This window comes from Epinephelus fuscoguttatus, linkage group LG23 (genome assembly GCF_011397635.1).
Source record: "Epinephelus fuscoguttatus linkage group LG23, E.fuscoguttatus.final_Chr_v1".
Classification (NCBI taxonomy): domain Eukaryota; kingdom Metazoa; phylum Chordata; class Actinopteri; order Perciformes; family Serranidae; genus Epinephelus; species Epinephelus fuscoguttatus.
In genome coordinates, this window is record NC_064774.1 from 1,751,871 (window position 1) to 1,764,635 (window position 12,765).

General features: G+C 41.2%; 1 protein-coding gene across 6 annotated transcripts; it reads right to left on the reverse strand.

The window, feature by feature from the left end:
* Positions 1 to 819: 819 nt before the first annotated feature.
* Positions 820 to 10,016, reverse strand: ttc29 (tetratricopeptide repeat domain 29). 6 transcript variants are annotated; one of them, XM_049567653.1, is made up of 12 exons: positions 9,850 to 10,016; positions 6,667 to 6,776; positions 6,520 to 6,588; positions 6,178 to 6,237; positions 5,746 to 5,909; positions 5,055 to 5,231; positions 4,706 to 4,918; positions 4,037 to 4,122; positions 3,749 to 3,840; positions 3,192 to 3,315; positions 2,526 to 2,615; positions 820 to 2,161 (listed from the first exon to the last, which is right to left on the reverse strand). In XM_049567653.1, exons 2-12 carry the CDS (start codon positions 6,756 to 6,758, stop codon positions 2,012 to 2,014), a joined length of 1,317 nt encoding a protein of 438 aa, XP_049423610.1. In that variant the 5' UTR covers positions 6,759 to 6,776; positions 9,850 to 10,016; the 3' UTR covers positions 820 to 2,011. The 6 variants fall into 6 exon arrangements, with proteins under 6 accessions (XP_049423610.1, XP_049423609.1, XP_049423607.1 ...); XM_049567652.1 differs by having other exon boundaries at positions 9,767 to 10,015; XM_049567650.1 differs by having other exon boundaries at positions 6,520 to 6,591; positions 6,667 to 6,764; positions 9,850 to 10,014.
* Between the last annotated feature and the right edge of the window lie 2,749 nt (positions 10,017 to 12,765).

Consider the following 12,765-nt stretch of genomic DNA (forward strand, 5'->3'; position numbering starts at 1 on the left):
ATGTAATAAACCAACTTTAACTTAATGAACAGTTTGGGAAAAATAATTTAAACAATTTAATGAAAATGTTTTAAGTATATCAAATCAAAGAAAATAAAAAATAATAATTTTAACAAACAAACTACAAAGGTTTGACATGAAATATGTTTACGTCATTCAGTTATAATTTTAAAAAACCTTTTAATGTTTAAAGTAAACAAATCAAAGAAAAATTAGAAATTTATTTTAACAAAATAAAGTTATAACAAAAATAAACCTTAAAGGTTTGACCTGAAAAACGTTGGTAATCATAAAAAAGTTTAAAAAATAAGATAAAATAGGGTTTAAAAAAAACACACAGGAGGAGTTAATGTATATGATAACTAAATACTGCTGTATTCTTTTAATTATTATATTTTATTATATTATTTAAATTCTAAACGTTTGGACGTAAAAAAAAAAATAAACCAGAGAATCTGAGCGAATTTAACAAAATAGTTTTACAAAAATAAACAATAAAGGTTTTTAAAAAAATATTTTCAACCTATGTGATGATAATAATGCATTTTTTTCCATTTAATTAATATATCATTTAAATGTTAAATTTAAACCTTTTGACATGAAGACAAATCAAAGACAATTTTAACAAAATGAAGTTTTACAACAGTAAAAATCAAGGTTTATAATATAAAGTCTACATCATACAGATGATCAAAGAAATTGTTTTTAAAAAAACTATTATATTATTATATTATATATATAGATATTATATTTGGTCGTTTAGATTTTCATACAAATTGTTAAACGAATCATTAAATGAATATGGAGTATAAAGGAATAATAAACAATCACTTAATGATCACAGTGGTTTAAACTGAAAATGTAAAAGTAAGTCTGTTTAAAAAAAATAATTAAGCATGTAAAAGTTTCTAAATACACAAACAATCTAAATAACGTTCTTCATTATTAAAAAAAAAAGGAAAATAACTTGTAAATAATTTTGGCTTATTATTCTAATTATTCTGACATAATTTATCACATTAATAATCAACAGTGTTTGACGGTACAGTAAAATAAATAAAAGCTTCTATTTTTTATGATCTAAGTAGGAAACACATTTTTTTCAAGTATTTTAAGAAGTTACATCATCATTTTAAAATGCAGCCAGTGAGATCACAGATTGTATTTCACTCCAAAACATTTTTATTCTGCACAACAGCAAATAATCACGGAGAATAAGCAATATATAAAAACGAGTCGAGGACATTCAGACCTTCATGCTCCTCCTCTTCGTCGTTTCCTCTGCTCGGCTCAACAGACACAAACATATGAAGAGCTGGCGGACAGACAGGGCTGACTCAGCGAGCTCTGATGATGCGTCTCTGCCTGTTTATTAACTCATTATCTTACAAGCCGCAGCTGCGATCTGAAACCAGACGCCAGCTGATCAGGAAATCTGTTATGTGCACTATTGCATAATGTTTGTTGCTTTCAGCTGTGGTGACTGTGCTGCGTTCCCGAGCCCGGGAGAACGCCGTTAAGTGTCACCCCTGGCTCACACTGGACAGCTCATCAACAGACACAAAGTTATTTCTTAGATCTGTACTTCCTCCACCTCTGCTCATCATGTGTGAACAGCCCGATTAAAGCTGATTTCTAAATGTAAGAGCCGATCTCAGGCGCTATGACTCAACAGGAAGTATCTTCTTGACCTTTGTCTTTATGATGTCGAAACTGTGGGTCGTTTAGCTTGGGATATTTCTCAATCTGCTTTGATCAGTTACACGAGAGCTAGGATCCAGGATGAAGGATTCAGAGGTTATCCTTTAATGTGAGTAACTGTAGCATAAAAGCTCCTCTTAAAATGGAGGTAACTTAACACGCCTGTCATGTTTTTATCATGTCAATAATTTGACTGGCACGGGGATAAGATGATGTCATGTTACAAACTTACAGTGTTTATTTCCTGTAACGTGCTGTGATTTGGAGGTGTGTCTCCCAGCAGTCCCAACAGCAGTATTCACCTGGTTCTTCATGAAGCGTTAACACCAGGCTGTAGCAGTACTGAGTCCCCCAGCTCCTTCCACGCCAGCAGTCGTTGCAGGGCGTCGGTCGAGGTCGACTGCACGTCTGCGCTGTATTTCCCGATAAGGCAGCGGGCGCGAGCACTGCCCACCAACACCTGACAGGAAACACAGTGATGCTTGTTAGGTAACAGATGTTGGATAAACCACCTTTTCCTGGTGAGCCATGACTGTGAGCGCAGCACCAGGACTCTGACACTGACGCAGGTAAATAGAATTCAGCCATATTTAACTGTCCTGCAGCGACAACACAGACGTCTCATTTACAAGACGTGTATAACGAGGACAAAGTGTCTCCGTCTCCGTCCCTCCCTCGGCCTCTCTGCTGATGCTCTGTGCAGAAATAACAGTTGAAATTTCAAAGCTAAATCCATCACACCGAATCTGAATCATCCCCTCCTGAAGGACTTTCCTCTCCTCTAATGGGACAGTGAAGGCATGACAGTGTCAGGGGAACTGTACCTGTGCTTTCTGCAGCAGAGCCACATCTCCCAGGTTACAGGCCACGTCATAACCCTGCAGGAAGTACTCACGAGCTCTCTCATACTGACGCTGCAGAGAGAGATGCAGAGCTTGGTGAAAACACCCGACACACGTTGTATTTCAGGTGTTACATTTGGAAAGATTCTGTAATTCTGTCTCCACATTTAAGACTAGACTTAAGACTTTCCTCTTTGATAAAGCTTATAGTTAGGGCTGGCTCAGGCTTGCCCTGTACCAGCCCCTAGTTAGGCTGACTTAGGCCTAGTCTGCCGGGGGACCTCCTATAATACACCGGGCACCTTCTCTCCCTCTCTCTCTCTCTCTCTAACTCGGCCATACTGCATGTCACTAACTCGGCTTCTTCTCCGGAGCCTTTGTGCTCCACTGTCTCTCAGGTTAACTTATATCGCAGCGGTGCCTGGATAGTGTGACGTGTGTGGTTGTGCTGCTGCCGTGGTCCCGCCAGATGCCTCCTGCTGCTGCTGCTGCCATCATTAGTCATTAGTCATACTTCTTCTGTTATTATACACAGCAATAGTCACTTATGATGTACATGAAATTAGAGGTGACACATTAATTTGCAACTACTGATTGATTGTCAGTGAAGGGACAGAATGTGTGTGTGTGTGCGTGTGTGTGTCATACCATTGTACAGTAGATATTGCCCAGACACAGGTAGGCGTTCACCAGGTTGTGTTGCAGCCCTTCACTACGGGAGATGTCAGCAAACTTCTCCAGACACTGGAGTGTGTCATGTATGTTTCCCTCACTGACGCGCGCACACACACACACACACACACACACACACACAAAGAAGAACCACTGTAAATGGGAGTCTACACGTACACCTTGTTCTATCATGTGTGTGAAAAACCAAACTTGTTTTAGAAAACGGCTAAATTTTCACTAACTTACCTTTTTAACAAACACACCTGATAATCACGCCGTCTATTTTTAGCGTAACATAATCAGGAAGATTCAAACGTTATCTCGGCGTGCATCATGTACACATAAAGTAAACATGTACAAACATGTGCAGTGACTGTGGCGAGAGGACGCCTACAGATTCACTGATGTGGAAACGTATGCAGACACACACGTAAATGACCATGAAAATAAAGGACACCACAGTGATGCATAAAACAGGGCATATACTGTGTGTGTGTGTGTGTGTGTGTGTGTGTGTGTGTGTGTGTGTGTACCTCTGTATAGACTTGGCCATAGCCTTGTAGGCCTTTCCCAGCCCGTCTGCATCCTGCAGTGTGCCGCAAATCTGCATGCAAGTGTTGAAGAACTGGACACACACAGTTTGTGTTTATATAAAGGATGAGTCTGGTGATGTTCTTCATTCTTAATACTGTCAGTGAAACCCATGAAAAGACACAACAACACACCAGTAAAACCACAGAGTCTGCAAGTGTGGCCTTGGTCTTTTCATGGGATTTGATGACATTAAAACTTGTGAGGCAGAGCTGTAGACACACACATACCTGTTTGGCTGTGGTATGGTCTCCTGCGCTCTGATAGGTCAGTCCGAGTCGATAAGACGCCTCCCCTTCAATCTGTTTGTCGTCAGCTGAAACCCACATCAACACAGCTTTTATCGTCTACTGTACTGCAATTATCTAGTTATGTCCCTGCAGGCCACCGTACATTTCATCCACTCTAACAAAGAGTCTAATCAGAGCAGTAACGAGCTTCACTCTGACCTGCACTCACACGCAGGTATACGTATATGTTGTCGCTGCCCACTGCTGCTTCTGTCTTTGCTTTAAGCATCACCTTCATTCATTTATTTTCCGTAACCGCTCCTGTTGGGGGTCTCTGGGGGGGTGGAGCCTGTCCCAGCTGACACTGGGTGAGAGGCAGGGTTCACCCTGGACAGGTCACCAGACTATCACAGGGCTGACACATAGAGACAGACAACCATTCACACTCACATTCACACCTACGGACAATTTAGAGTCACCAGTTAACCTGCATGTCTTTGGACTGTGGGAGGAAGCTGGAGCACCTGGAGGAAACCCACCCTGGGTTCAAACTGGGGGCCCTCGTGCTGTGAGGCATCAGTGCTAACCACTGCACCACCGTGCCACCATCTATGTATCTGTGCGCTCATTGGTCGACCTCTCCCACACATACAGTGTGTGTGTACCTACACTCTTTAGCCATGCTGTAGCCCTTGTGGAGCAGCCTCAGTGCCTCCCTGTGGTCTGCGGCCTCCAGTTGAGCGTCAGCCAGTCGGCTGTAGATCCTCCACAGAATTTTGCGGGCCCGGAGCCTCAGGGGGAGACCGGCTGAGTCCAGCCAGCCGGCGCCGTCTGCCTGCTGCATACACAGCTCCGCCTGCTGCTTCGCCTGCTCTAGCTCATCTGCAGCACATCAGACCCGTCTGAATTAGCTTGTTGCAGAGAGTTGTGGAACCTTTACAAGAAGAACCCATCTTTATGTGTGTGTGTGTGTGTGTGTGTGTATGTGTCTGTGTGTGTGTATGTGGGCGCTGGTCACCTAGTTGCAGGTAGAGCTCCGCCATGCACGCCTGCGCCTCTGTGGCCGGTCTGGAGTGGCCTCCTCGCTCTAGGTCTGTGCAGCTGTGGTAGAAGTGCAAACTGAGCCAGAGATCCTCCGGAGCAGAGAAGTACCGACCTAGAAACAGACGCTGCTCACACACCACTGTCCAGGACCCTGCACACACACACACACACACACACACACACTTATCTTACTGACATACACACCAATAATCTGACCGCTGCACGTATCCAGATATTTTTGTAAACAGACATTTTCCTCTGCGTTTTGGCCTCTCGTTGAGGTCACTAACAGATATTTTTTAAAGCGCCCTCTGAAGTGAAGATTTATCAAAACTCCGGTTACTGTTTGTCTGTGTGGACGTGTTTGGAAAATGATGATGTCATCTTCTTAAATCGCGCATGCCTATTGTTGCTTTGTGTACTGAGCAAAGACTGGAAACAACAACAACAACGGTTAAAGTAAGTAAATAAATAAATAAATATAGCGATAAAATTAATTTTGAACATAAATAAAAAATAAAATTAAAAAAAACAAGAAACAAAAATCTCAACTTTGACAACTGACAAAAAATGTTTTTCAATGGAATGCCGTCAGTGTTCAATAAATAAATAAAGCTATTGAATATATCTTGAAAGTGTGTGTGTGTGTGTGTGTGTGTGTGTACTGGTGTTTTCAGCTTGCTCCGCCTGGCTCAGGTGCAGTCTCATGGTCTCCAGTTTGTCCCGCTGGTCCTCCAGCGGAGTCTGAAGCTCGAGATCTGACCCTGGTTCAGCCGCCGCCCTGCGATCCTGATCAGAGCGCAGCAGAGAGAAGAGCTCCGAGAACGTCCTGAGAGAGTGAAAGACCGTGGATTCACGGGACGATAACAGACAACTGCTGAGCGTGGACACTTCCTGTGCCTTTCAAAGTAAAGTCACACATGGTCAAGTCATATAGGTTTGGATTTATTTTGATAAGACGCAGCTCCTGATAGAGTTTCACATTTTTATTTAATTTTTTTCTGTGACTAAGTGACCAATGAAATCTTGCTGAGTAATGACGTTTCTGGTCGAGATCACCTGTCAGTGGTTTGATGTTGTGGCTGACTGATACATACCTGTGATAGCCTTGCTGAAGCAGCTCCACACAGATGTTCTGCTTTGGACTGTTTTTGAACCTGCAGAGAGTTGAGACAGCGAAGAGGTGTCGACATTAACAGGAGAGCGAAAGGAGGATGAAGATGTCAGGATGAAAAGCAGGTTGCCAACATGCAGACTACCCATAGGGTTCAGTACGGCGTTAATGGACATCGCTGTCTGATATCTAATATGGCCGGAGAAAAAAAAACAACCTGTAGTGCATGAGAGCGTCCCTGCGGTCTCAAAAGGGAGTAATGAAAATAAACGACTTATTATTGGAGGAATAAATCTGAATGTGGAGTGCCACCTGGTGAACTCACAGTGATATTTCAGCCTTGGAGGGAATCTGAGCTGATTTCTGGGACAGCGAGTCCCTCTCCTGCTGCACCCTGCTGGAAAAAAAGTAGAATCATCTTCAATTTCCTGATCACTGACATTATTTTCTACCCAGCAGCTGTACTCCTCACCTGTGCTGAGTGCTGTTCCTCTGTTTGTTGCTGTTAGTGGTAATATCCGGGAGAAAAGCTTGGGCATGCCGCTGTGTCACCGCTGCGTTCATCTTCACCTGTCAGTCAAACTCAAGTAGAGAAACAAACACTCAACACCCATCACCTGGAGTCTGAGTCAACTTGACATGTTAGCTAATAATAATGTCCTTTTTCATGACCTTAAATAAACGTCACTTCACTGTGACGCTGTAAAACGAGCAGCTCTGGCGGTCTACATGCTTCGTTGTTCAATTATCGTATCATTCATTACTGGGTGCTAATACTTGCTGGTGAATCTTTTGCTGCAGCCGGAGGATTAAAGTTTCCTGTTAAAATTTAAATTAAAGCAAACCTCTACGGTTGCTGACTCCATCAGTTGACGAAGACCGTCTGATGCGGCTCAAGTGCTCAACAGTTTTGAGGCACTTGTACTTTACTTGTGTATTTCCATTTTCTGCTACTTCATACTTCTGCTCCACTACATTTATCTGATAAGTTACTTTGAAGATTCAGATTAAAAACACAAAACAAAATTAACTAATTAATTTTGTTTTATTATCCCCCCCCCCCCCCCCCCACTTTAATCAACTTTACTGAATTAACAAGCTACCTGTCAGTATGTTAGTAACTAAAATAACCTTTAAAAGCTGCAACAATAAAGTGATGAACACATTAACAATCATAATCCAATAATATAAGTAACATGACTATATATTCTCTTGGCAGCCTACTCTTGAGACATTTTGATGCTTATATACATTCTTACTTAGGGACTGTTCGTTTTAATTTTGGTTTAGTGGAGGGGTATGCAAATTTAAATGGCTGTATTTTGGGCGGCACGGTGGTACAGTGGTTAGCATTGTCGCCCCATAACAAGAGGGTTACTGGTTTCAACCCCGGGACGGGGGAGCCCTTCTGTGTGGAGTTTGCATGTTCTCCCTGTGTCAGCAATGGTTTCCTCCAGGTGCTCCAGCTTCCTCCCACAGTCCAAAGACATGCAGGTTAACTGGTGACTCTAAATTGACCGTAGGTGTGGAACAATGTGGTTACAAAAAAATGAATGAATGAAGACATTTTTTATATTTCATTTAATTTTTATACCACCAATTTAAAAAAAAAAAAAACTTTCCAAGGCACGCTTTCTTTAAAAATCCCCTAATTTGAACGTTTTAGCCAGAAACTGTAAAATCACAAATTATCGACGTTCAAATTTTCGTCGGTTCTTGGACACATCATATGCAACAAAACGTTTCCTGAGTTTAACATCAAAATCATTTTATTCAACATCTCATTTAAAATTTGGCCCAAAATAAAGCGTTCCCACAAACTAATAAGCATGTATGACAAGAATTAAAAACCGAGGCTTTATTTCGACTCCAGGATCTTACTATATAATGATGAAAACTCTGTCTGTGTGTCTGTTCCACGTTTTTCTCCTCACTGACTTGGTCAATCCATGTGAAATTTGGCACAGTGGTAGAGGGTCATGGGAGGATGCCAATGAAGCAATATTACATCAATTGGCCAAAGGGGGGCGCTATAGCAACCCATTGAAATGTCAAACTTTGAATGGGCATATCTCATGCCCTGTATGTCGTAGAGACATGAAACTTTGCACAGAGATGCCTCTCCTCATGAGGAACACATTTGCCTCAAGAACCCATAACTTCCGCTTATATAGATTTTCCACCATTTTGAATTGTTTGAAAAACACTTCAAATGGATCTCTTCCTAGGAAGTTTGAGCGATCTGCATGAAACTGGGTGAACATAATCTAGGGACCAATATCTAAAGTTCCCTCTTGGCAAAAGTTGGAAAACTTCCTAAAACTGAGCTTCTATAAGGCAATGAATATTGCGGAGGGCGTGGCTCATCACATAAAGGTGTATAACATCTCAAGGGTTTCACCCATCACCACGCAACTTTGTAGGCATATGACCACACATAATCTGAGGGGACCCCTCCATTATTGACCCCATCAAACAAAATGGGGGCGCTAGAGAGCTCATTTCTTATCTGGGCCTAACCGCCATATGGATTTTTACTAAACTTGGTAGATATGTAGAACAGGACGCCTCAAGGTGACTGGAGAAATTTAACTCTAATTGGCAACTGGGTGGCGCTATAACAACAGAAAAATGCTTCAAAATGAGACCGATCGCTGTGGCTCCCCCTGTGGACCAATGTTTTGGGGTTTTTTCTAATATTTGCCGCACCTTTCCCATGTGAACTAGCAGTGCGCCCCACTTTTAAGTCAATACAACATATAAACACTTTAACTATCTGCCTTTCAACGTGCTACCTCAACTACTAATGTACAGTTTTAGCCCACTAACTATCTCACTATTGGCAATGGTACTACTGTACTTTCAATAAAGCAATCGTACTGTCAAATTCACAAACACTCTGTCTGAACACATTGCTCTTCTTTAACAGACTATTTAATCTGCAGTTTCCTATGACCTGTATCCCAAACACACACCATGTGACACTGTACGTGGGCAACTGCCCACTCAGTGGGTATGGACTAGTTTCATCTTTAACTTTTAACTTTCAAACATCAAAGGGTACAAAGAAAGAAACAAACAAAGTCACACCTAAACCACTCCTCTGACCAATACAAAACAGTCTCTAAAGTAAAGTTTTGAATGCAAGACTTTTACTTAACAGAGTAACAGAGTATTCAAGTAAAATATATGTACTTCTTTGAACTATGCTTTATTTAAACACCATTTCTCCTTCCCCACAGTGCTGTCATCACAGCTAGCTACAGAGCTGCAAGCTTATTATCCTTGAGTTGATATTGTTTTGGAAAGCTCTGCATTTAATATTAATTCATCAAATTGGGGATAACAACCTCTACTATCTTACTCTTGTTTTTAATTTCACATGGCCCGCAAAATACTGGATTTAAAAGAAACCGTTAAACCTAAAACAAAGTTAGCTAACGTTAGCCTGGCTAAAGTTTAGCTAACTGTTAAACTAACGTTAAGTTACAGTTGCTGTAACTGACGAACCGTCATTTCCGTCTGAAACTAAGTTTTCAAACCGTATTTTACTTAAATAAACTTGTACTTACACAGCAGAGCTTCTGTAGCGACACTGCGCTCTGAATAAAATCATAAAACACGCAGATAAAGTCAGAAATATGGACTCACTTACAGCTACAGACACAGATTTACTCTCAGAGACTTCACCGCTGCTGCCTGAGTAACCTCATCACCATGGCAACAGGGACAGGCCGCGTTCCAACACTCACAACCCCGCTGACTCCTCCCTGCTGCCTGGTTCCATTCAGAAATAATGAAACACTATTTCACACCAGTAAATCCTTATTAATTTGTGCTTTTTAAATTGAGCTGTGGGAGAGGAAGTGTTTAGATCTTTTATTTACAGTAGAATACGACTTCCTCCTGTAAAACTCTATCTATAATAATAATAATAATAATAATAATAATAATGATAATATGTATCCTTGTGTCTGTGACCTCATTTTTCGGTCAAATTCCCTTAAGGTGTTCCTGAGGTATCACGGTCACTAGATTCAGATGGACAACCTGTTAAAATGTTTGCTTTGTGGTTAATACATTAATTATTACTTGATAAATTTCCCCTGTCTGCTTTGTAACATCTGTTTTGAAAAGTGCTGTTAACTAAAGTTTTCTTGCTTCACAGTTCATCGGTCATGTTGCTGCTTTTACCTTCATCCAGACATGGGTCGTCCAATGGTAGTCACTTATTTTACTTCGCATGGCGCCCTGTGTAAATGGGACAAGAAGAGGTAACAGAAACAAAGGATAAAAGTCAGCCACACACATGTGAATATGGTGAAGGCCTTCAGTGGCTGTATATTAACACATAAAGAATATTTCCTGCAGCACAAAGCAGTGTCTGTACAACACACACTTTGTTCCAGATGTTGGAGATCTCACCACAGCTGGGATGGAAACTCTGCTGAGTGTGTGTGACTGCGCTCGGTCTGTGGCGGTGAATGTGAATTATTTTCTTCAAAGAGTCGCAGAGTTTCTAATAAAGTTTCATGTTGGTGGAAATCAGCAGCAGCTGAGACACACAGGCCGTTTCCTGTCTGTATCTGGGTTTGATTTGCTGTAAGACGACACTCTTGTTTGTTCTTCTCACTCTAATGAGCTTCAAGTGTAATTTGTCCGTTAACCAGCAGTGCTTTTGAAGAAGAAAAAAATGAAACACTTTTCTTTTTCTCCACCACTGGAGACCAATAACATGACTGTGTACGCGCAGTCTGAGGTCATCATAAAGTCGTGTGTGTTTCTGCTTCAAATTAAAAGCTCACTGACAATTAGAATATGGCTCTTTTTCATCTCTGCAGCAAAATGAATTAATTTATAATGAATATTGTTATTGTTGTCATGCATGTTAAGGTTTAACAGGGGCTCGAAAATCATTCAGATTAGATTAGACTCAACCAAATCTTCAAAATAAATGCCGTTACTCCTCTATATCTTCACATAGCAAATACTCATTGCCACAGAACCTTTAAAGGGTAACTTCAGTATTTTTCAACCTAGACCCCGTTTTTCCACATGTTTGTGGCCAAGTGGCTGATGGGAACAACAGTTTTGGAAACTGGTCCTCTACTGAGCCAGAGGGCTGCAGTCAGCAGTGGTGAAACAGGCTGCATTGTACCCACTTGGGGCAATTGACCTATGGCTAAGCCACGCCCCCTCCACTCACTCAGACAAACTATCAACATTCAGTGACCGGCGCTATGGCAGGTGTCACAGTACACGGCATTTCACAGGAGGCAACTGATGATTTCTGGGGACATAACGATCAGATGTCATTGAGAAGTAACCAAAAGGGCCTAAACTATGCATTGGAGGGATATATTCATCATTTTATTGTTGAGAAGGTCGATGAAAAGCTTAAATTACAAGCCAAAATTTACAGGTCACAGTGTACGCTTGTGAACCGCATCTGGTTGCCGTCGCCATCAAAGACAACAAGTTAAAGTGCCACTGAAGTTAAGGTTTTTGGCTCAGAATATGAGAAAAGGATAACGGCCTTTTTACCATCTTTACCAAGAGTGTCTCTCCGTTAGTTTGGTGCTACAGTATTTACACTGAATCATTCAGCATAACGTTTGCCAACCTTTGTTATCTCTGCCATTACAGATAAGTTAATGAAGCTAAGCTCCAGAAGTTAACGTTAGCTTAACTAGAGCCCTTTGGACAACAGCTAACAATGATGTACCATCACCAAAGTACAAAACTAGAACAAAATAGGCTAATGAACTCCCAGCAAACAAGGTGACATGATGAACAACGCAGCTAGGAGCTAACGTTAGGCTAACTTTAGCTAACGTTAGCTAGAGATGTTAAAGATAACTTTATATTTCTTTCCAGCAAAGTGACAATATGTTGCCTCAAACACAATGTTGACTTACCTTAGAACAGATGTAGACATCATTGTTAATCTTATTCACGTTGAGTTGATGTTGTGGTCTAACGTTACCACACAACTTTATCCAAAGGAGACACTTTTCTCGGTTGAGATGTGGTTTAAGTGTAAGTGTAAAAAATACACCTGGTCGCCCAGCCTCTCAGGATACCTTGTGTCAGAGTTGCATGTACCCCATGCACACCGTTTGACCATTTTAAAACTTCAAATCTCAGAAAACTGGACTTATAGGTCAATTGCGCACCGTCAATATACGTCCACATGCTCAGATTATAATTGTAGGTGTTTAACACCATTACAGAAAGGATCCTCACAGAGACGGGCCTTTGTGTTGAAGAGTAAGATCGTTTTTGTTTGACCGAATAGAGCCTCGAAATTGCCATCACCACACCCACCAGACTCCGTTTGAATAAACAGTAATTTTAGTGTGAATAGAGGCAGCATGTTTTCACATGTAACTGGGTGAATTAAGGGTTAATTTCAATAAAATCAGAGGTGGTGAGTGTTGGAAAACTGAAAAGACGAACCACGATGGCTTTCCCAAGTTATTTTTTGCTTTTGTGGACTGTGAATGAAGTGTGTTTTACGAAGCTAAAATGACTGTTTTTTTTATATGGGGTCTGGTGGAGTTGAGGATGC